Here is a 23,650-nt window from a genome sequence, read left to right as displayed (position 1 = left end):
GCAAACACACACCAGCCAACACACACCAGCCAACACACACCAGCCAACACACACCAGCCAACACACACCAGCAAACACACACCAGCCAACACACACCAGTAAACACACACCAGCCAACACACACCAGCCAACACACACAAGCTAACACACACCACCCAACACACACCAGCCAACACACACCAGCAAACACACACAAGCTAACACACACAAGCTAACACACACCAGCCAACACACACCAGCCAACACACACTAGCCAACACACACCAGCCAACACACACCAGCAAACACACACCAGCCAACACACACCAGCAAACACACACCAGCCAACACACACCAGCAAACACACACCAGCCAACACACACCAGCAAACACACACCAGCCAACATACACCAGCAAACACACACCAGCCAACACACACCAGCAAACACACACCAGCCAACACACACTAGCCAACACACACCAGCAAACACACACCAGCCAACACACACCAGCCAACACACACCAGCAAACACACACCAGCAAACACACACCAGCCAACACACACCAGCCAACACACACTAGCCAACACACACCAGCCAACACACACCAGCAAACACACACCAGCCAACACACACCAGCAAACACACACCAGCCAACACACACCAGCAAACACACACCAGCCAACACACACCAGCAAACACACACCAGCCAACATACACCAGCAAACACACACCAGCCAACACACACCAGCAAACACACACCAGCCAACACACACCAGCCAACACACACCAGCAAACACACACCAGCAAACACACACCAGCCAACACACACTAGCCAACACACACCAGCAAACACACACCAGCCAACACACACCAGCCAACACACACCAGCAAACACACACCAGCCAACACACACCAGCCAACACACACCAGCAAACACACACCAGCCAACACACACCAGCAAACACACACCAGCCAACACACACCAGCCAACACACACCAGCAAACACACACCAGCCAACACACACCAGCAAATACACACCAGCCAACACACACCAGCCAACACACACCAGCCAACACACACCAGCAAACACACACCAGCCAACACACACCAGCAAACATACACCAGCAAACACACACCAGCCAACACACACCAGCAAACACACACCAGTAAACACACACCAGCCAACACACACCAGCCAACACACACAAGCTAACACACACCACCCAACACACACCAGCCAACACACACCAGCAAACACACACAAGCTAACACACACAAGCTAACACACACCAGCCAACACACACCAGCCAACACACATCAGCAAACACACACCAGCCAACACACACCAGCAAACACACACCAGCCAACACACACCAGCAAACACACACCAGCCAACACACACCAGCCAACACACACCAGCAAACACACACCAGCCAACACACACCAGCAAACACACACCAGCCAACACACACCAGCAAACACACACCAGCCAACACACACCAGCAAACACACACCAGCAAACACACACCAGCCAACACACACTAGCCAACACACACCAGCCAACACACACCAGCAAACACACACCAGCCAACACACACCAGCAAACACACACCAGCCAACACACACCAGCAAACACACACCAGCCAACACACACCAGCCAACACACACCAGCCAACACACACCAGCCAACACACACCAGCAAACACACACCAGCCAACACACACCAGCAAACATACACCAGCAAACACACACCAGCCAACACACACCAGCAAACACACACCAGTAAACACACACCAGCCAACACACACCAGCCAACACACACAAGCTAACACACACCACCCAACACACACCAGCCAACACACACCAGCAAACACACACCAGCCAACACACACCAGCAAACACACACAAGCTAACACACACAAGCTAACACACACCAGCCAACACACACCAGCCAACACACATCAGCAAACACACACCAGCCAACACACACCAGCAAACACACACCAGCCAACACACACCAGCAAACACACACCAGCCAACACACACCAGCCAACACACACCAGCAAACACACACCAGCCAACACACACCAGCAAACACACACCAGCCAACACACACCAGCAAACACACACCAGCCAACACACACCAGCAAACACACACCAGCAAACACACACCAGCCAACACACACCAGCCAACACACACCAGCCAACACACACCAGCAAACACACACCAGCCAACACACACCAGCAAACACACACCAGCCAACACACACCAGCAAACACACACCAGCCAACACACACCAGCCAACACACACCAGCCAACACACACCAGCAAACACACACCAGCCAACACACACCAGCAAACACACACCAGCCAACACACACCAGCAAACACACACCAGCCAACACACACCAGCAAACACACACCAGCCAACACACACCAGCAAACACACACCAGCCAACACACACCAGCAAACACACATCAACAAACACACACCAGCCAACACACACCAGCAAACATACACCAGCCAACACACACCAGCCAACACACACAAGCTAACACACACCAGCCAACACACACCAGCCAACACACACCAGCCAACACACACCAGCCAACACACACAAGCTAACACACACCAGCCAACACACACCAGCCAACACACATCAGCAAACACACACCAGCCAACACACACCAGCCAACACACATCAGCAAACACACACCAGCCAACACACACCAGCAAACACACACCAGCCAACACACACCAGCCAACACACACCAGCAAACACACACCAGCCAACACACACCAGCAAACACACACCAGCCAACACACACCAGCAAACACACACCAGCCAACACACACCAGCCAACACACACCAGCAAACACACACCAGCCAACACACACTAGCCAACACACACCAGCCAACACACACCAGCAAACACACACCAGCCAACACACACCAGCAAACACACACCAGCCAACACACACCAGCAAACACACACCAGCCAACACACACCAGCCAACACACACCAGCAAACACACACCAGCAAACACACACCAGCCAACACACACCAGCAAACACACACCAGCCAACACACACCAGCAAACACACACCAGCCAACACACACCAGCAAACACACACCAGCCAACACACACCAGCAAACACACACCAGCCAACACACACCAGCAAACACACATCAACAAACACACCAGCCAACACACACCAGCAAACATACACCAGCCAACACACACCAGCCAACACACACAAGCTAACACACACCAGCCAACACACACCAGCCAACACACACCAGCAAACACACACCAGCCAACACACACCAGCCAACACACACAAGCTAACACACACCAGCCAACACACACCAGCCAACACACATCAGCCAACACACACCAGCCAACACACATCAACAAACACACACCAGCCAACACACACCAGCAAACACACATCAACAAACACAGAGATGAACGCCAACTCACAGCGTCTCACTCTGTCATTTGCTATCTTCTCTGTGGTGGAAAGGAAAGGACGAGACGGCTGCCGCCATTCTCCCTGTTTGTCTGACACCCATTACCAGAGGCTCATAAAAGGCTCTTTGAACCATAATCAATCGCTTGGGTCGGCGTGTTCACAAAGTCTGTCAAATTAACCTACAGGGCGACGGCAAGGTCGGGCTTTCATGTGACAAGACCAGGGAAAGCAGCTCGCTGCCGTAACACTCCCAGGAGAAAACCTGTCACTTCTCTTAAAAGCCCTCACAGTACAAGGGCACGCTTCAAACCAAATTTGAAACCTTCCCCTAAATCAAACAAGGCAAGCATGGCTGCGAGGAGCCAGGTGAAGGAGCTCGAGAGGGCCCAGAGACTCCACAGAAAAAAAGAAGATGAGGAAAATACAACTACAAAGCAGGGGCTAAAAGGCTGATTGTGGCCCCCTGAGAGAGAGAGGCAGAATGTAGAGCATCAGCCAACTTCAAAAGGGCTCAAGATGGGAGTGCCCGGAGCACCGTGGTGAGCCGGGCCAGCCTCCCACCCCACATAAACAAAGAGAAACACGTCCTGTTGGCCCTGTCACAGGGTAAAATAAAAACACTGAAACAAAAATACCCACACCCAAAAACTGAAACAATGGCAAATATTTCAAAGATGGAAATACTAATGTTGAGCACCTTTGGAGAGACTAGGTGAATGGGTAACCTTGACATTTGTTTGCACAGCTGCATTTTGCTTTGTGTAGATAGACAATGGAATCCAATAAAGGCCCAAGTAAGAAACACCTTAAATATATAGAAGTAAATAGGAAAGACACTTTGACTGCTCAGATAAATTGTATCCATGCCCATTGTATGCATGTATACAGGTATACTGGTGACTGTACTGCCAAAGCACTTTGTCTCTAACCCCCCATTCAAAGATCACTCCTGGAAAACACACTTTCGCAAGGAGGGACATTATGCGATGGCTCTTTCAAATACGCTGATTTGTGTCTTGTTTTCCCCCCTGTGATGGTGTTCTCTGGGGCAGACACCGTTGGCTGCAAAGATAACTCTTCATCTTTGAGCCCTGTCCTCCCATAGTCATCCCATATCTCCTCTATGAGCAGATCAGTCTGAATCACCCCACCTCTGCTCTCTCCGCTTTGCCCTCCAGCTCCATCATCCTACCCGACCCACCTCACCTGCCTCCGTCTGTTAAATGTTAAATCGGGACTACGCTATTCTCTATGTTCCGAAACTGAAAGACGTCTTTTTCACACCAATCGCCTCATGCCTTTGCTTTTAGTAGGACATATGAGGTGGCTTTCAAAGAAAACAAAAACAAAAGAAAACACTATCACTTCTTATCATCAGATGTATTGTTGGAATTAATCACTTCAACTTCACACTGGTAACAATTTGGCCTTCTAGTAGCCACTGGCGTAGTGTTAAAGGAAAACTAACAAACCATTTTAGTCAGACCTGACTGACTCATAGCTGTATATTGTGTTTTAAGTGATCCGGTATGGAGATAGATGAATTGCTGCATCTGAATGCCACACAGAGGGCTGCAATACGTACATTCTTCTGGACTGTGGGCTGAAGCTGGAAGCCGGCTGAGTTCTCTCAATACCAGATAACTTCAAAAGATTCTGATGCCATTCTCCTTCATAGATGAGAAAGCCTGGGACCGAGGTCAAGTGTTGGCGTTGGGTATAAGAACGCCAGGAGTGAGTACTCAGTACTTGCACGTGGTATCGGTGAGTACAAATTGATTGCATCAAGAAGCCATTTTTCACTGTTGCATTGAGGTATCTTTTGAAACACTCAGTTGTCAGGACTTTACAGGCATGTAGACTACAAATGAAAATGGCATAGGGATAGACTATATATATATATATATATGTGTGTGTGTGTGTGTGTGTGTGTGTGTGTGTGGTAATGTATGGCTGTGCGGGTGTTTATGTGTGGCCTTGAGGGCAAAAATATTGTTATCGTTCCGTTGTAAAGACGATGATGGAGGAAAGTGATTGCACCAAATTATACAGGGGAGTGTGTGATAAATTATAAGTAAGACATTTTGATGATTGTTTACTGCCCTGTTTCATGAATAAATCCATATATATCTCCCCGAAAAAAACAATTTCAAAATAATTGGCGTTCCGCCTCAAGCGGTGGAAAAGAGAGAGGGGAAGGTGTAAAATTTCCTGGATGAGAGGGCGAATTGGCACAATGCACAAGCTGTTTTGGCCAGAAATACAGAATTACCTGCCTCAATTAATTTTCACCAGAAATTAGAAGAACGTTGGGCCCTGCATACATACACAGTATACTGTGTATACATATGAATGCAGAGTTATGCACAAAGGGTGTAGGGAGTGAAGAACAGTAAGTCGGAAGGGTTAGGAGTAGGAGGAGGGAGGTGGAGGTTGACCTTCCTGTCCCAGCAGGGGCTTCCCGCTGAAGACAGACCTCTATGAGGTCTAACCCTCTATGAGCGTCATGCAGCAGCCCCACTCTGGGCACGCCTCATTTAGCTCTGCTGACACACCATGTGGCTCACCTGCACTGCAGACATTAAAAAAAAAGATGATTTCTCTCTGCCAGAAATGACTCAGCCATATTTTTGAGTCCTCTCTGGTTGTAGTTGTAACCAATGCAGCTGTCGTCCCTCCAACCTCAAGCCATTTGTTTTCTCCCATTGTTTATTTTCTTCTGCCTTTCACACCAATGTAGAAAAAAAGCCACTTCTTTGGTAAAAGCCAGGGCTTGGGCATAAGCAGGTTGTCCATAGCCTGGTTGTCCATGGGCAGCTTGTCCATATGCTGGTTGTCCATAACGTGGCAGTCCATGACCTGGTAGTCCATAGGCCGGTTGCTAAGCATGCCTAGCAAAATTGAATACGTGAGATTTTATGTGTGACGTTTCAGTACCCCAGACATGCCACTGATGCAAAAGGCCAGTGACAACCTGCAGTTCAAAGAAATGGAACAAAAACATATAAAATCCAAGAAGACGCAGGGGAAAACTAGTGTCAGATCTGTATATATATACACTGTATATACACTGGTTGCACCGTTGAGTGGGTTTCCCAATATTTGTCTTTTCCTCTGTCGGAACTGTGAAAGTCCAAACCGGCAGAGAAGCATAGATGTTTGCAGACATCACGATGGGGAGAGGGAGAGAAAATGACGGAGTAGCAGAAGCAGACGAGTCAGACCAGCATCTCCTCCCAGAAGACAAAGAAAAGCGTGTGTGCGCGATTGTTTTTATGCGTGTGTGTCAGAGTTTCTGTCATGCATATCTAAATCTCTCCAGTCATAATGTCCGGTGAAATTAATTCGCTCGCAGCACAATTTGAATTAGTGTTGGGCGATAGAAACGATAATGATAGTTATCACAATATTTATTTCCCCGTCTAAATAAAATAGGCTCGATAATTCCGATAAGGTTTTCCAGATTTGCAGATTTGTTCATTTATAGAAGCGGCAAGTGGCAGCGGAAAGCCAATCGATTTGGAGGATCTAAAGCTGACCTTTCACCTCGAGCCAATTTGGTTTGACGATATAGAAAGAAGCCCGCCGCTCCCTTGTGGGTAGCTCCCTGCAGCGTGACAGCGTCCAAAATGAGCGACTCGGGGGAGAAAGATGACACTGTATCTGATATATGATATCTGATATCTATATGGTATCCTTAACAACAGGGCCACATCCATCCATAATTTGACTTTATTTTTGGGGATATTTAAATTCCTACCCGAAGCAGAAGGTAAATATCCATTGTGTAAAATATGTCAACGAGATGTGCAACACAACAAACTTTATTTCTTTTGATTCAGGCCGACTTGCCATGTTTATTTTCTTTTTGATTTGATGTAAATTTTATAGAACTGACATTTTAGTGATTCAAGCAGCTGCACTTGGCTTACATGTCATTTTTCATTTATTTTCAAGTAGTTTTTATTCTATTTTATTTTATCTGAGAATATGTCGGCCGAAAGCTCAAGGAAATTCATTGTGTTTACGTGTTGCCCCAATGAACGTAGGCCAGCATAATATTAATAAATTAATTGTTTGAGTCTATTGACGGGACTTTTTGGAATATAATGTATAAGCAAAAATAGCCTATTTTTCAATAAAAAATATTATAAATCGAAATGTCTTGATGAATACCCTAACCCTATCAATTGATTTTAGGCTAAATAAATATAGATAATATTTGACCGGAATTTTTCCCATTGTCCAGGACATTGAAATCTTCTGGGCATCGATTTTTTTCAAACGGAAACTCTGGTGCGTGTGTGTCCTGGGTCCCTGGGCTTCTTCTTCACACCACAACACAGTAGGGTGGGTGGATGGGTCAGTGGGAGTCTCACGCCAATTCCTCTCCGGTTCCCATCAACAGTGTAGCAACACACGCCAACTGCTCAGAGCTCTCCCTGGATAGTTATCGTACCGATACTTATTGTACAGATACCTGTCCATGCCTTCACCTGAACTTGATTGACATCTTTCACCGCCCCGGCTCTGTCCTCCAAACTGAACTGGAGAGGAAAAGCGTACCTTCCAACAGCACACACTCATTCGTACTTGGTATTGATAAACCGCCCTCTTCTCTCTCCTGGAAAGCATGTACAGGCAATATGGATGATATGGATAATCAGTTTGTGTGTGTAGAATAAGGGGAGTGTGGGAGACTCCGCCCACTGGCAGGAGTTTAGGGAGGGACACGGAGTTTTTCTGGCACTGGGGCGCCGACGTGGCATGAGTTTTTAGGAAAGAAAGGAAGAACACAAGGCTCACTGGCCAAAATGACAAATAATAATAATAATAGCAATCAGTCAGGGCGCAGGAGGAACAGCGGCGTCACTAGCGCCAGGCCGGCTGACGAGCCCCGTATGCCGATCCCCCCTCCGCAAGAAAGGCAGACACTAAGAAAGCTTCCTGCCCCTGATCGGACCAATCAGCGCCGCTTGTGTGCTAATTCGGCTGATTCGGGACAGCTGTGAGGATGCTGGAAGTCAAGCCACTGCTTAACCACGCCTCTTGGTCTGCCACAGGGATTGAAATACCTAATCAACAGTAATGGAGTGTGATGGTGTCAAGTTATTGTCATGCAGGTCATCTGGCTTCCTGGAACAAAAACTGATAAATATCTGCCTTGGTCCTCAGAACAGCTCAGAGCCGAGAAACTCAGTGGTACGGACTCGGTAAGACCGAGCCGGCATAATAAGGGATACTGATGAAAAGCAGTATCTACATACTGGTAATATCAGTGAAAATACACCATTTGCCTGATGGATGACAAGATAAAATGAAAAAGCCTGAATACGCCTGCATGCAATTATCGGGCCGCATTCATCAACAAATGTGGAAATTTTCTCTGCACAAGGTTTAAAAACAACCCAATTAACCCATTGTTAATTGGGTTGTGATGGTTTATCATTCATAAAAAGTAGGTCCTCATTCGGAATGTTAATAATTAACCGTTTCACCATTAACCGTCATTAAGAATTTTGACCAATTAATAATATTGGTTAAAAAAGAAAATCTAATAAATAATTTAAAAAAAGTAATAAAAAATAAAATGTTTCTTGCATGGTAAAGAAAAAATAGGCTATACAATATACTTCATAAATAAAACTCAAGTGTGTGACGATTAATGCAACACCGTGGTCATGTGACGTCCATGCAGGGCTGATCTCATTACCGTCATCACTTTAAATTATAAAATATAATAATAAATAGTAATAAAACAACATAATTTGCCGGTGAAAGTTACAGGAGAATATGCATGTATAAATATGTATAAATCATTGTCATCATTGACTGTCTTCCATCCTATATTCAAGGACTTCTGGAAAAGCTAAATGTTTCAGTTGCTTCACTCGTCACTGGGAGGGACAGTCCATTAAACATATGGGGGATTTGTTTTCTGTTTTTCTGATTATTATTAATCATTTATATCGCTGTACCCGACTCCGAGTGGGGGGGGGGGGGGGGTGCAAGCAGGAACGGGGCACAAGTTTCTCCGTGCCCTGTCCCCGTTCCTCCAAATAAAACAACTAAAAACAGTAAAAACACACTTCTTTTTTTTCTAAATTAGCAGGGCCGTAGTGAGACCAGCTACGTATTACGGATTAAGAATACATTAGTACATTTGTACAGAAGAGTACATTAGAGGGACAGCTCAGGTTGGACAGTTTGGTGGAAAGGTGAGAGAGGCCAGATTGAGATGGTTTGGACACGTGTGTAGGAGAGATGAGAGTTACATTGGGAGAAGGATGCCCTAGGATGGAGCTGCCAGGCCAGAGGAAAAGAGGAAGGCCAAAGAGAAGGTTTAGGGAGGTGGTGAGGGAGGACATGCAGGCGGTTGGTGTAAGGGAGGAAGATGCGCAGAAGAAAAGGTGTTGGAGGCAGATGATCCCCTGTGGCCACCCCTAACGGGAGCAGCCCAAAGAAGAAGAAGAAGCATCCCTAGTCCCCATAAAAAAAGTTAGAAAGATACAGATTTAGGTCATCATCATTGTTAGAGACAACGGAATAGTGTAACCCAGCAACTGTCTACACAATACCACTGAAGAATGACAAACAATAATATCAAATTATCATTCATTTAGCATCTCTCTCCTCTGAAACCACCCAACAGAGACTAACAGTCCATCGATCCGCTGTTCCCTGTGGCTGTAGGGACTGGGGACCAGGGGGCTGGTCAACTGCGCAACACTTGATTGAACAGGACACAAACGTGATGAATTCACAAGATCTTTATGATCAGGAATTGAATATTTGGCCTGAGGACAGAAGGACTCATGACAAATGGCATATAGCATTTATATGTAAAAGACCCGCAATTCCAAAATGAAACTCATCCAATATAGGGTTTTGCACAGAGCACATATCACTCAACACATGGGGGCGGCCCATCGTGCTGGGGCTGGTTAGAAGTTCCGTCTGGTCATGTGACCTGGGCAGAGACCTGTGCCTGGCTGGGTGTGCTCGGTGTGGGCTCCCCGTGTGGTCTTCTTCAGTTGGGGGCGGACTCTCATCGTGGCACCTGGCTGCTCGAGTACCTGTTCTCTAGCGCTCTCCGTACGCAGGGCACTTGTTGCTGGGGGGCCAGGCTGTGGGGGAGGGGGCCATCTGCCGCTCTCTGTTCTGTGGTCCCCATACGCGGTGGCCGAGGGCTGGTCATGGGCCTGAAGGGGGTGCAGAGTGGCCCGGCATGGTGGAGGTGCATAGCGGGCCGCTCCGTGCTAGTTGTTGGTCGCTGTGGGTTGGGTTCCTCCAGGTATGGGGCACACCGCAATTTTAACTGCAACTGCCAACAACACACATTGAGCACTGGGCTTTTCCCGGGTGGTGGTCCACTGGTGGGTCGGTGTGGGGGTGTGGTTGGCCGGGGGGCAACCAGCTGGGTCCCCTGCCGGCTGGGTTTGAGTCCTGGTGGTTTGCGCCTGGTGCCAGCTTGCATGTTGCGATCGGCGAGGCGGGTGCCTTCGGGGCCCCTAGGAGGCTGCCTATTGTTGAGGGTGTGGGTTGGGGTGCGAGAGCCGGCTGTTGGCCTTTGCTCCTTCTCTGCGCCGGGTATCTGGCAGCCTGTGGCACAGGTAGCCACGTAGCCCGAGCACGAAAGGCTACGTGGATGGGTGCTTGGGCCTTGCGGCTGGATGGGAAGTCTGGCCGGTTGTGGAGGTGTGGGCCTCACCCTTGCACTGGGTGCTGGTGTGATCGGGGGCGGTCGGTTTGGGCGGGGTCTTGGTCTGTTGGCAAGGGGCCTGGCTTCAGGCCTGCAGTCTGTGCCTGCTGCCTGCCTGGGGTGGGTTGTATGTGTGCGTCTCAGGGGTGCAGGGTCTCCTCGCGCACTCTGGGACTGGGTTATGCTCAGGCTGTGGGTGGGCGTTGCTCCGCGGGCTTAGGGCTGGGGGCTGGGGGCTGTGGCTGCAGGGCAGGGTGCTCGGGCTTTCCTTCAAATTGGGGTGTCTATACGGCTGTGGGACTCAGGGGTGGCTTTGGGGCCTTTTCAGCTGCTTGGAGGTGCCAAGATATTATACCAACCTCGTACTCCGGACAAGTCCCGTACTCACCAGTGGACACTTAACAAGCATCTGCTTTAAACACATCCCTGAACACACTCCTGGTTACATCCCTCACCTTTCCTCCCTCATTTACTGCCATAACTATGACAGCAAGGGGCCACTTGCTGAATTGCTGTTCCAGTTTTCCTGGACTGAATTTATTCAGTTTTTTCTATACATATTGTCATCTGACGTATCTACAGTATGTTTGTGGTTTTCCATGTACATGTTGTTGTTTGGTTCTGTGTTTATTTGTCTCAGCCGTGGTGATTCTGAAAAAATATATATATTCAAATGGTATCCTCATATACTAGCAGAAAGGTATAGACCAGGGGGCGTGGGCCTACTTGGCCCCTAGATGACACCTTACAGCACTTATTAATGCTCAAATGTAGAGCATCCTTGAACCTCATCACAAAGCTCAACATCTATGATAATAAAAAAACAAGTAAATTATGTGGACAAAATTATATCAATGCAACAGCTTTTCCACCTTCATGTACCTGATACCCCCCCCCCCCCCCCCCCACACACACACACACACACACACACACACACACACACACACACACACACACACACACACACACACACACACACTTGTGTAGTCACTCCGACGCCTTTGCTCTCCACTCTGTGCCAATTAAACCAGAGAGGCTTCGTTGCAAATGACCCGCGGACATAAACGGGTCTATGCATTTATTCCCTTTTATTAGCTGATCAATATGCTTGTGCAGGAGCCTGTAAAGCGCAGTAGAATGGCATTTACATAATTTTCTAGTGGTTCCAGAGCTGAGAAAGTCAGACAGTAACAAATGTTGCGCGTCCTGTAGTTTGCTAGAGCATGGCATGGCATAAACACTGCTTAGAGTACAGGGCTACGTCTTTCTGCAGCTTGACTGGGAGAGGATGGCCAGTGTTTCTCCTATAATTGTACAATATTCTTTTAAGGCTAAAAATAACGGCATGGTCCCCAGAAAGAAAAAACACAATTTATTTTTTTTTTTTTATAATGGCCTATTTATTGATAGTATTCTAAAACGTAACTGTTTTAGTTTTTACTGTGTCCAATATTGCCTATTCAAAACGTTCAAAGTAAAATAAAAAAAATAATGGTACTGATTTCCAAATGGGGTGTCCGGGGCGGTGACATAGCACCTGCACCTTCATGTCCCCATCCTATGAAAATAAGAATCTATTTGTTGAGCATGAATGAGTTAAGTGAATGAGCCGTTTTTATTTGCCTAGGGAGCGGGTATGCTTCATGGAGGCCGCCATATTACACCATCATGTTTCTTCTACAGTAGCCCAGAATGGACAATCCAAACCCTGGCTCTAGAGAGGACCTTTCACGTTTTTCACAAGTATCTCCCACCGCTTCAACCATGTTGCACTGCCATGGGGAGGAGTATTCAGTTGGTTGCAATCTGCAACCTCACCACTAGATGCCACTAAGTTCTACACACTACACCTTTAAATGACTGCACTCACCGTTCCAGTTTGCAGTGTCAATTGTGAGCGTGATTTATCCACCATGAACAGGGTACCGGGCTACAACTCGTACAACTCGTGATTGCTTTCGATAGCAATCTATCCTTGAACTTAAGAATTTACTAAATAAAGGCAAATCTTCACTTTTGGGAGGTGAGAACAGACCTCAGGAGCAGGCAGCAACAATAGCGCTTGGGGGCCTGCATGAAGATTTCAATAAATGGGCCTCCCATGGGAGAATGTCCATATCCAAAAGGCATGGTGAAATTTTTCTCCAAGCCAAGGAAGATAAAGTGCAGCAATGAATCATGCACATTGTGTTCATGTGCTAATGTTTTGCGAAAGGTCCTTAGTTAAACAGCTTATTTTCATGCGGTTAATGCAAGTGATTAAATCCTCCTCTCCTTGTGATCACTTTGTTTTCAGTCTTTAATATACCGAGCAAACAAAAGCAAATGTAATTGCAGACTGTCTGCTCCTCAAGCCGACCGCGCCTATAATATGCCATCGTGGTGTGGGGATGGGGTGGTTTGAGCAGCCACACCTGACCTGGACCTAGGTAATTGGGATCAGAGTGGCTGCATACCTGTTGCTCGTTGGTTGGTCTAAAGAGCAACAGGTAAAAGCCCCATCCCCACACACACTCAGGAGAGGAGCCCTCATCAGGACATGTTTCTATCTGCTCCTGGCTAACTCCAACCAGCCCTCTCTCTACCATATACTGGTGTCTACAACCCATCTTCTGTGTCCCTGTGCTGGAGGCCCCTGAACACGGCATGTGGGTGGCACATGGTAGGCGAAACTGCCACAGCCATCTTGTGCGCCGCGTCTATTTAAGGCTTTTTCAGTGCATACCAGTGGCCCTGAAAAAAAATCTAGGGGAAAGGGCAGAAGCCCTTCCAGGGTCGGGTATTTATCTCCTATGTTGTTCAGTGGCTGCACTGTTCAACCGCATCTCCACTACCTGGAGCTAGCTTTTGGTAATGACTAGTTTGCAAATTATGTCAACTTCAGTGATGGAGGCCTTGGATTTGATGGAGTATTTAGCATCATTTTTTAGTTCTGTTCAGTATATTATTGTGCAGAGAGGGAAACCAAGGGCGAACAGTGTTTCTGAATCGCCTCATCTGCCCACACTGCCAGCAAAGCCCGTATTTCTTCATCCATTGCAAATTCATTTTTCTTTAAGGTGGCTTATTTAAAGTCAGTCCACAATGTTATCGCTAATGACCGGTTAATTAATGAGAGAAACCAAAAATAAACATTAAGCAAAGTAAAATGTTTTCCACTGTGTTCACATCAACCTGGCACATGACTCTAGAATAAAAATAAAAATCAAAGTTTGGGGCTCTGTAAACGCACAGCATCTCCAAAAAAGAGCTGTCTCACAATTACTGTCATGAAAATGTTAGTATTCAGAATGGAATTCAGTATCGGCAAGTACCTGAGAGCCAGTACCCATTTCTCCCACTAGTTCCACTATACTTTAGTCTGCCGCACATGAAAGCATCCATCCATGAGCCAACGCCGGGAGAGCTGTCAGGAATGAGGGATCTGTTCTCACGGGAACGATCAAAGGATTTGTCTTCAACGTGGGTTTGAGTTAACATGCTTACTGAGGAGTTGAGTGGAAGAAAAACCAAGGTCTCAATGCAAACTACGTGACCCTAACAAGCCTCGTCTTTCAACATGACAATGAGCGAATGTAAGTCATATGATCTCAAAAGTTTAAACCTCAGTATTAAACCTCAACCAGTGGTGTGATTGGTGCTGTACCCCACTTATTAAGCAAAAACAGAGAATGGAACCTCTAAGCTCTAATTTGGTTTGAAAGGAGCGGGCCTGAGTAAAGGCCTGCCCTCTAGTGGACAGAATTTGCCCCTGGAGCTCAGAGCGACAGAATCCGAGCTCCTTAATGAATGGAAATCAATAGGAGCGCTATTGCGTGTTATAAATAGCCTGGTGGGAACTGTTTACTGCTGCGGCTGGAAACACGGCCGGGGCTTCGTGCGGCGGGTTAATCACATATCACGGCAGAAAAGCTTTTTCATCCCCACTCACACCAGACGTCATCTCCTACTCCGGGCTCAGGACGCCAGGGAGCGGGAAAAAAAAACGTTACACACACCACAAACACCTGCACGCGCGCGCGCACCCACAAACACACCCACACACCCACACACACACACACACACACACACACACACGCAATTTGATGCATGCCCCGAGGAGCGAGCGCACATACAAACACACAAATTGCACCACATTCGACAGCGCACATACGCACACTTATCGTGATAGCCGGTTGAATGTCATAGACCGAAGTTGGAGATTTAATTTCCACAAAATAATTTTCGAGACAATGGCTCGGAGGGAGGGCACGGTTATCTAGCGGCCTTGCGGCGAACACACACACACACACACACACACACACACACACACACACACACACACACACACACACACACACACACACACACACACACACACACACACACACACACACACACACACTCTGGGCAGCCAGTGGTACAGACACACACTCTTCAAGACAGCGTATCTACTGCAACCATACTTCATATTAAATCATTATGAATGACTTTATAACTCTAAATATAAATGATGAAAAAAGGTCATAAAGGATGCAGCCCGAATGAATTTTAGTTTCCTGACGTTTAAGGATTTGTTCTTCTACCTGCACGGGAAACAGAAAAAAGTTCTATCCACGTTTTTTGGACTTACAGGTGAAGATGACGAGTGCGGTGCGGGTGAGCAGGTCCACAACAATCTCCCAGTATCCGGAGACACGGGCGACCAGCGGCGGGATCAGGATCTCGGCCGGAACGTAGAACTGGAGGGCGAAGGTGATGAAGATCCCAAAACAGTAGAGCAGCTTGACAATCTGGTACAGCCTGAGAGAGGGGGGGGGGGAGAGAGAGAGAGAGAGAGAGAGAGAGAGAGACAGACAGAGACAGAGAAGTTGGATGAAACAAAAATGAAAGTCAAAGACAGAAAGTGTGAGCAAGCAGGAGGACAGACATTTGTCAGGTCTGTCAGAAAACTTGATTTGCAGTATCTAAGACAACAAGCCGTTGTGTTCAAAGTATTATTATTGTGTGTGTTACTATCTGTTTTCTAACTTCAGAATTCCCGAGTTTGGGCAGGAAAGTGCAAGTGCGTGCTTCTGGAGAATTTATAACAGTTGCCCACCATGGGGCCTACATTTTTTTTACCGTTTTGGGTGCCTTATAAGAAGGTGATTTTATGATAAAATTGTCATGACACAATAACTTAAGTTTAAGAGTTCAACATTAAAAATCGTTTCCTGAGGCCACAGGTGCTTTATTGATGTTTAGTTTACACACTTTTCCAAGACTAAGTGCATTAAATGAAAGAATAGGAAATCTGTTATGCGGGAGTTAATAAGAGTTCATATACCACATATGAACCCTGCAGCTACAAGGTAATTACAAGATAAATACTAAACCAGACAGAAATACCAGACAGAAATTTAATCTAAAGTAAAATAAATCTAAATTTGATCTATAAATCCTTACAAAAGTCCAACTTTCCGTAACTTTTCATAACTTCATTGATGGAAATTGACTGATCAGATACTGATAGGAAATGATGATAACGTAAATTTGGTTTGTGTCTTTTTGCCGATACACAATGAAAAAGTAGATATATGCTGGCGTTCTGACCAGCAGTTGGGGAGGTTGAGGGTCACACTGGCGGCGATGTGCTCTCCAAAGCAGATGTATCCCATGGTTCCCAGGCTGATGTAGAGGAAGGTGATGGAGCCCATGCCCAGGTACAGAACCCGGGTGAAGCCAGAGGGCTTCTGCATCTTGTTCTCCAGAGGAAGGACCTGCACCGGGAGGAGGAGGAGTTTAAAGGTTAGAAGGTTTTCTTTCTTTGTGTTATGAAACACAAACAGTATCCCACACAGCTTGAACGGTTAATTTCAATTCAATTTTAAATGTCAGATCAAATGTTTTTTAATAGAATAGCCATATTTTCTATACAAATATAGTCTTTGGTTTGCTAAATTCTGCTGCTTAAATGTTTTGCGAGTGTAAATTATGATAAAAATATACAGTGTGGTCGATAATGATCCTTACGAATGACTCGTTATTTGTTTTGGTACATCCCTAATTCTAAGATCTCTGGTTTCTTCAAGTCCATCCTGTCGTTTTCTAAATGGAAAATGAAAATGTGTGCAGTTGGAGATGAGATTGGTCATAAATAATTGGCAGTATTTCTGGGTCTCATTAACAATACTCAGGGTAACAGAATATAAACATATTCTAGCAATTAATATTATCAAGAAAGCAATAAAATCTGAAGGCTCTCTTAGTAAATGATTTAGTTGACCTTCCACAGCAATGAAAGCCTTGGTTGTGTGTGTTTCATGCAGTGTGTATATAGTGTTTCTTCAGCTCGGCCTTGAACTGGGTCAAGCCGAGTTGATGTGTTCTCCTACCACTCCGATCCCCTCGAAAGAGAAGATGGCCGTTCCGAAGAAGAGAGCGTAGTCTTTGGCTCTTCCCACTTTGGGCAAGTCGATGGGGTACGTAATGTTCTGGTGGAAAGACGGAGAAATGACACCATATTACACATTAAACCAGTGTTGAGCATTATACCAGAGCTAATATGAAAAATCGTAATCAGACTTTCTTCCTCGAAACAACACTGTTGTGTCTGTGGGCTAACTGACTGGACTGCTCTGTACTGCACTTAACAGTGACCTCTGACCCCTGACCCATAATAAAGGCTTCTGGCTGTCGTGGTTTGTTTAGTTATCTTTGTATATTAAAAGGCTTTATGCAAACTTCATATCACAATTATAGCGAAACAAAATAATCAAGAATATCGCTATTCATGCCATATTATTAAGATATGCTGAAATGTTCTAGAAGTTACAACACATGTTGAATCAATTTAATCCTGTTATATGCAGTAAAAAATATAACTATTATAAAAAATATATAATTATTCTGAACATGTATGCCAACAGCACTCAAAACAATAATTGTACATTGAGCAAAATATAAGTATGGAAGGCGCGGGGACTGTGCGGACACCTCCAGCGACACTGGCAGCGCCGAGGCCCGGTGTGCAGCAAGCGCCAGCTGGGTGACACTGGAGCCACCAGAGAATTTTACAAGAGAAATCAATGAATTATTAAGTTGTTGTCAGAATTCCTTGTCGACTTTGTGGAGAAACACAGCGACTGTCTGGAGAGGAACAAACAAACAACAGCGCAGATCGATTTTGGACAAGCTTCCGCTGCAGCCACACAATTCACTTTTCCTAAACTCCTTCCTGGGGTCATCGATCAACCGGCCCCTTTATCTTTCCCCCTGTTGCATCTCCGGAGGCTTCTCGGGGAAGAAAATTGCTTTTTTTTTTTTTTCTCTCCCGAGGCGGAGAGAGCTACGACGCTGCTTCTATGCAACTGGAGGAGGACGCTGCGAAGCACAGCGATTTACACTCATCTATAACACCCTGCCACCCAATCAGTGTGCGCACGTGTGTGTGTGTGTGTGTGTGTGTGTGAGTGTGTGTGTGTGTGTGTGTGTGTGTGTGTGTGAGAGAGAGAGGAGGAGGAGCTAAATCTACAGATGAATCACGCAATAATGAATGCCTTCATTTTGTTCAACTGGAAAATAACCTAATTTCATTCCGTTTAATGGTTTTTAATGTTTTCTTTCCCTCGAACAATTATCCCTCAAAAATTGTTGGCACTCTTTATAATAAGCCATTTTAGGATATTACATTTCCAAAGAACAAATGACAAATGATCTGTTTTAACCTGTTCTTGTGTCAGTTTGAACGTTTCAAGCCATCAGACCTGAACTGTGCCGTCAAGCGACGCAGTCAGACGGACTGTGAGCTGCAAGGCGTGGAGTTTGGAAGACAAAGGAATCAGGTTCAGGTTGATGTTTCTCTAAATTACCTTAAATCACGCCGAAAAAGAAAACTCTGTGTGACTCTGTTTGTCGGGGGCATACCGTGAAGCAGTAGTAGTAGATGAGCACCAGGCTGCAGGTCATCAGCAGGTTGGCGAGCAGCGACAGCGGCGCCAGGAACTTGAGGTTGGGGGTGAAGACGAGCAGGATGAAGCCCGGCAGGAAGCACAGCATGTAGAGGCGGGAGTCGAAGCTGGGAACCAGCAGCTGGGTCTGGTTCGATGGGTTCATGCGGCAGTCTGACGTGGTGGCGTTGGAGGCCTCCACCACCTGGAGCACGGAGGGACGAATAAATTAAAAACCCAAGCACCACACTGTGCAGTTCACCCCTGTTGTTTTGGTCCGTTCACTTCAAAATGAACATCTCCCCCTGAGAGAGCACAAGAAGAGAAAGTCCGAGTTCAACGCTAGCTCCAGAACAAGCCATTTGGGTTTTTTTCATTACTTGGCTGTAATTTTCTTACATTTCTTATAAGCCGGTGCTAACGAAACTCCCCGTTTGTGCATGGGTTTCAGCGCTTTAAATAAAGGCTGAAATAATTCCATAAAATAAAAACATCTGAAATGAAACCCCGCAAGGCGTCTTTTTTTTCAGAACTGCAAAGTTCTGACATGAGTTGGCGTTCCTATTTGTGAAGAGCAAGTCGCACAACAAGCTCTCAGCGTCTTGAACCTGTCACTGGATCTGTTGGAGTGTTTTTACTTTGTGCAGTTCAACTGAAGCACGTCCCTAAAAGCAAAGCAAGAGTCCAGCCCAAGAGTAGCGCTGCATCCCGAATGGCATACTAGCATACTATTTAGTACGCCAAATTTGTGTCTAGTATGTCCACAACATAGCAAGGATCAAATAGTAATTGAAAAGTACCAGGATGACATAGTACATCGGGTGACACGTTGCCGGATGCAAAGCCTGCGCACTTCGCTTCTGAAGTCTATCCCAAGAACAGGAGAACAGGAAGTAGGCGGTGGAAACCTCCACGAGCTTCCATAGAAAGTTGTCGTGAATGAATCAACTATGGCTCAACAGTAACAGTTGCCCTCAGCAACAAGGTTGGGTCAACTGGCTACCTTTTCAAACCCCCTGGTCGCCTCCTTCGGCAAACACTTTTTAACATAAAAAAATAGATGGCAAACAGCAAAGTGCACGCCAAAATAAATAAATTTGTTGTATTAGGGAGATGTAAATATAGCTGTTTCATTTGGAACCGTTGGTGCATTTACTTAACCTGTTTAAGAGACAATGGCGAAGCAAATTAAGTTGTTTGAGTATGGGGTGAAAAATTGGACTACCGTAACCCGTGGTGGCAGTTTCACCTACCACACACCACCCGAATGGCGTTTTTGAAACACTCCGGCATAGAGACACAGACGATGGGGTTGTAGACGCACCAGTTTAATGTAGAGAGTGGGGTAGTTGGAATAAGCCCTGGAGCAGATGGACATGTGTCATGACACGGGCTCCTCTCCTGAGTGTGTGTGGGGATGGGGGTTTTACTTGTTGCTTGTTAGACCAACCAACAAACAACAGCTAAACAGCCACACTGGGCCACAATTACCTAGACGCAGGACAGGTGTAGCTGCTCGAACCACACCATCCCCACACCAAACCCTTCCACATCACAAATTAATGTTTAACTTGATTCCACTGACAAAGAACCAGATGAACCTGAACGAAAAACAAAAAGCGAATTCGTGAAGTCCTGGGAAGCCAACCTGATTTGGTGCGACTGACAAGCTACAGGAAAGATCAGGCATGCAGGAGGCAACGTTTTCTCTATTAACTTACAGGCCACTTTACAGCAACACTTTGGAGATTACCGTCCGATCTTAGTATGTTATATAGTAGGGCTGTACCCGACTCAGAATTCTATCAGTCTTATCGGGTTTGGCCAGCCTGGTATTGACCAATGGCCAGACCAATTTGCAAATGTGTTTTATTCTGGAGTCTCTCAGATCATTTTCGATTTCCAAGGGGCATTACCAACGGGCGCAGACAAAAATGTCTCTAGACATTTCTGGACGCAATTGGATAGACCTACAACCAATCAAAGCAACGAAGCGTGTGACGTAGCGCTGTGCAAGTGAGTTGGTAAATTAAACTTTTGCCAAATCCTGTCGGAAGCACGGCAAACACGTATTTCTTATCAACAAAAGCTTTTTATAGAAAATATACCTTTGTTTAATATTGCCGTGATAGCGAATTCAACAGACCGCTCCACATCAGCGGCAGCCACCTTAGTAAGGTGCATCAACAGTTCTCCTCTGCATCGTCATCGTATCAAACATGCCCCATATCAGATAAACAGTTGTGTTTGGCAAGATCGAGTTAAAATCTGTTTGAATGGGAGGGTGGCCAGACATATCTGCAGAGCAAATGACGAATGATCGGCCAATTCCTCTGGTTCCCGGGCTAGGATTCATGTGAAAAACATCGGAACATCATGTGATGTGAAAACATCAGATTTCCACACAGACAGAAAAAGTGTGCGTGCTGCTCATACTGTAGTTCAGTGATAAAAGCGCACCACGGAGCGTCTCTCCTGCCGGGCTGCCAACAGCGCTGTCAGCCGAAGGGTCACAGTGGATGACAGTAGAGAAAAGTTACCATTCAGGGACGCAAACAACTTGCTTTTCAGCGAATGTCGCTTTTTTTCACAGCAATTTGGGTGACTTTATTGTGTGAATCGCCAAAACCAACGATTTTATTTTTTTGGGAGTTTTTAGCGTTTAAAAATGTTTTTTTTTTTAAACTGCCCGAGAGAACGATGCCATCCCGATCGATTAACTATTGGACTCGTTCTCTGATATTAGGGTTAGGACTAAGGCTCAAGGACATGGCTCTAATCTCCAGTTGAAAGCGCTCCAAACAGCCAGGGAGTGATTCTGCGTTCATGGGCTCGGAAAACTGTAATGCGTGTCAGAAGTGATACGTTTATGGGAACTCATGAAAACTAACCATAAGCATATGTCAGACCTTTTTACACCATATATGTGTTTGCATCCCTGTACAGTTAACTAAAACTAAACTAAAGACTAGGTGTAAAAAAAAACATTCCAGTTAAAACCAGACAGAAAAAAATGAAAACTAACTGAAACGATATTCTGTACTTAAACGACCTCAATCTAAAATATACAGGAAATTTCTTTAGTTTGAGTCTAGTCCATTTGGTCAAATTTGTCAACATTTAGCTGTTACAATACAATAACCAGTTCTTATCTTTGTAGACAGACATTAATAATGAGCATGGGTAAGACCTCATCTGGTGGAGAGCTACTTTTAAATGGAAAGATGGAAATTTGAATTAACCATTGTTCACATGAGGGGACAAACAGGACCGTTGAGATTCTTATTGTCTGTGTGGTAAGTATACAGTATACTGTACATGTGTGTTTGTAAGAAATTGCTTCTGGAGTGCATTTTGAAAACCACGGACTGCTGCCCATTCCACTACCTACAGATGCTGTGACAGTAATAATAATAATAATAATAATAATACTAATAATAATGTCACAATATTATTTACAGATCACTGGAAACTCCGGGCGTGAAACCCCTAATAAATGCGCTTCAGTTGCACCAGCTCTCTGATCATTTCACTCTAACTGTCTGTGGCTGGAGGCGCCGGTGAGTGTGAATTAGACCCTTTTTGCAATGAGGCTCATTTGTATTGGAAGGGGCCAATTTTGTGCCAAATGAATGAATAACACCACAGTACACTAAATAGAAAAATGCCTCCAATAAATCCAGCAGCTACAGGTTGGTAGTTCCACAACACATATAGCTCCATCTAGTGTGAGGAAATGCTACTATTAGATTTAAAGAAAAGGGCATGTGTAAAGTCATGTCTAATTACACAGTTATCATTTACATTTCACATCTCAATATCATTGTCTTTTTGTTTTTTGCTTGTAAGACAGTTTGGCATTTCACCACAAGAAATATCAAAAAATAATGGTTTTTTTTTTAAATCTCTACGCCGTAGAAGAAAAATAAAAGAAAAAAGACCTTCAACCTTAGCCACTGTGCCATCTGTAGGCACAGTGCTTTAAACCTGAAACGCACACCGTGTGTGCGAGTGTGTGCACGCGTGCATGAGTGTGCACGTCTGTGTGTGTGTGTGTGTGTGTCTGTGTGTGGTATGTGCTGGAGACCTGCTTGATGTTGTCACTGAGGAAGACAAAGTAGACGCAGCAGAAGCCGAGCTGGGTGATGATGAGAAACAGATTCACTATCCATCTAGAGAAAGAGAGCGAAAAAAAAGAAAAAGTATGATGACGCGAAAGACAGCGGAACGCCTTCAATCTCAAGGACAGTTATTGTGAAACGAGTGTAGCATCTTATCGCATGCTTTATTGAATTGATAACATTAAGAAATAAAAAAACAACAACATTGAACAGGAGGAGATTGAGCTTCTTTACTTTCCCCACGGCGAGTATCTCCTCAGAAAAAGCACGTTGTCCATGCCGTGCTGCACCGACTCCCCGTAGTTCAGGAAGGGCTTGTTCACCCTGCGGGAAGATATTTCTCATTTAAGGTTCCATGATTTAAGAACGGCGACCTGAGTTCACTGAATCGCCTCCTACATCAGAGAGCGGGTTGAGGCAGATGTGCACAGACAAACTGTGGCTGTGGTCGACAA

General features: G+C 45.7%; 1 protein-coding gene across 1 annotated transcript in view; it reads right to left on the bottom strand.

The window, feature by feature from the left end:
- Positions 1 to 23,650, bottom strand: part of slc36a1 (solute carrier family 36 member 1) — a 34,241-nt gene that overhangs the window by 5,374 nt on the left and 5,217 nt on the right. Inside the window, exons 6-11 of the mRNA XM_080007797.1 lie at positions 23,430 to 23,519; positions 23,162 to 23,246; positions 19,052 to 19,279; positions 17,521 to 17,619; positions 16,739 to 16,905; positions 15,777 to 15,946 (exon numbers count right to left, since the gene is read on the bottom strand). Of these exons, the coding sequence (XP_079863923.1) occupies positions 15,777 to 15,946; positions 16,739 to 16,905; positions 17,521 to 17,619; positions 19,052 to 19,279; positions 23,162 to 23,246; positions 23,430 to 23,519 (839 nt within the window). The remainder of the gene's footprint in view (positions 1 to 15,776; positions 15,947 to 16,738; positions 16,906 to 17,520; positions 17,620 to 19,051; positions 19,280 to 23,161; positions 23,247 to 23,429; positions 23,520 to 23,650) is intronic.

This window comes from Zeus faber, assembly GCF_960531495.2.
Source record: "Zeus faber genome assembly, chromosome: 10".
NCBI lineage: Eukaryota > Metazoa > Chordata > Actinopteri > Zeiformes > Zeidae > Zeus > Zeus faber.
Note: the sequence above shows the minus strand (reverse complement) of the source record. Positions and strands in the feature narration are given on the sequence as shown.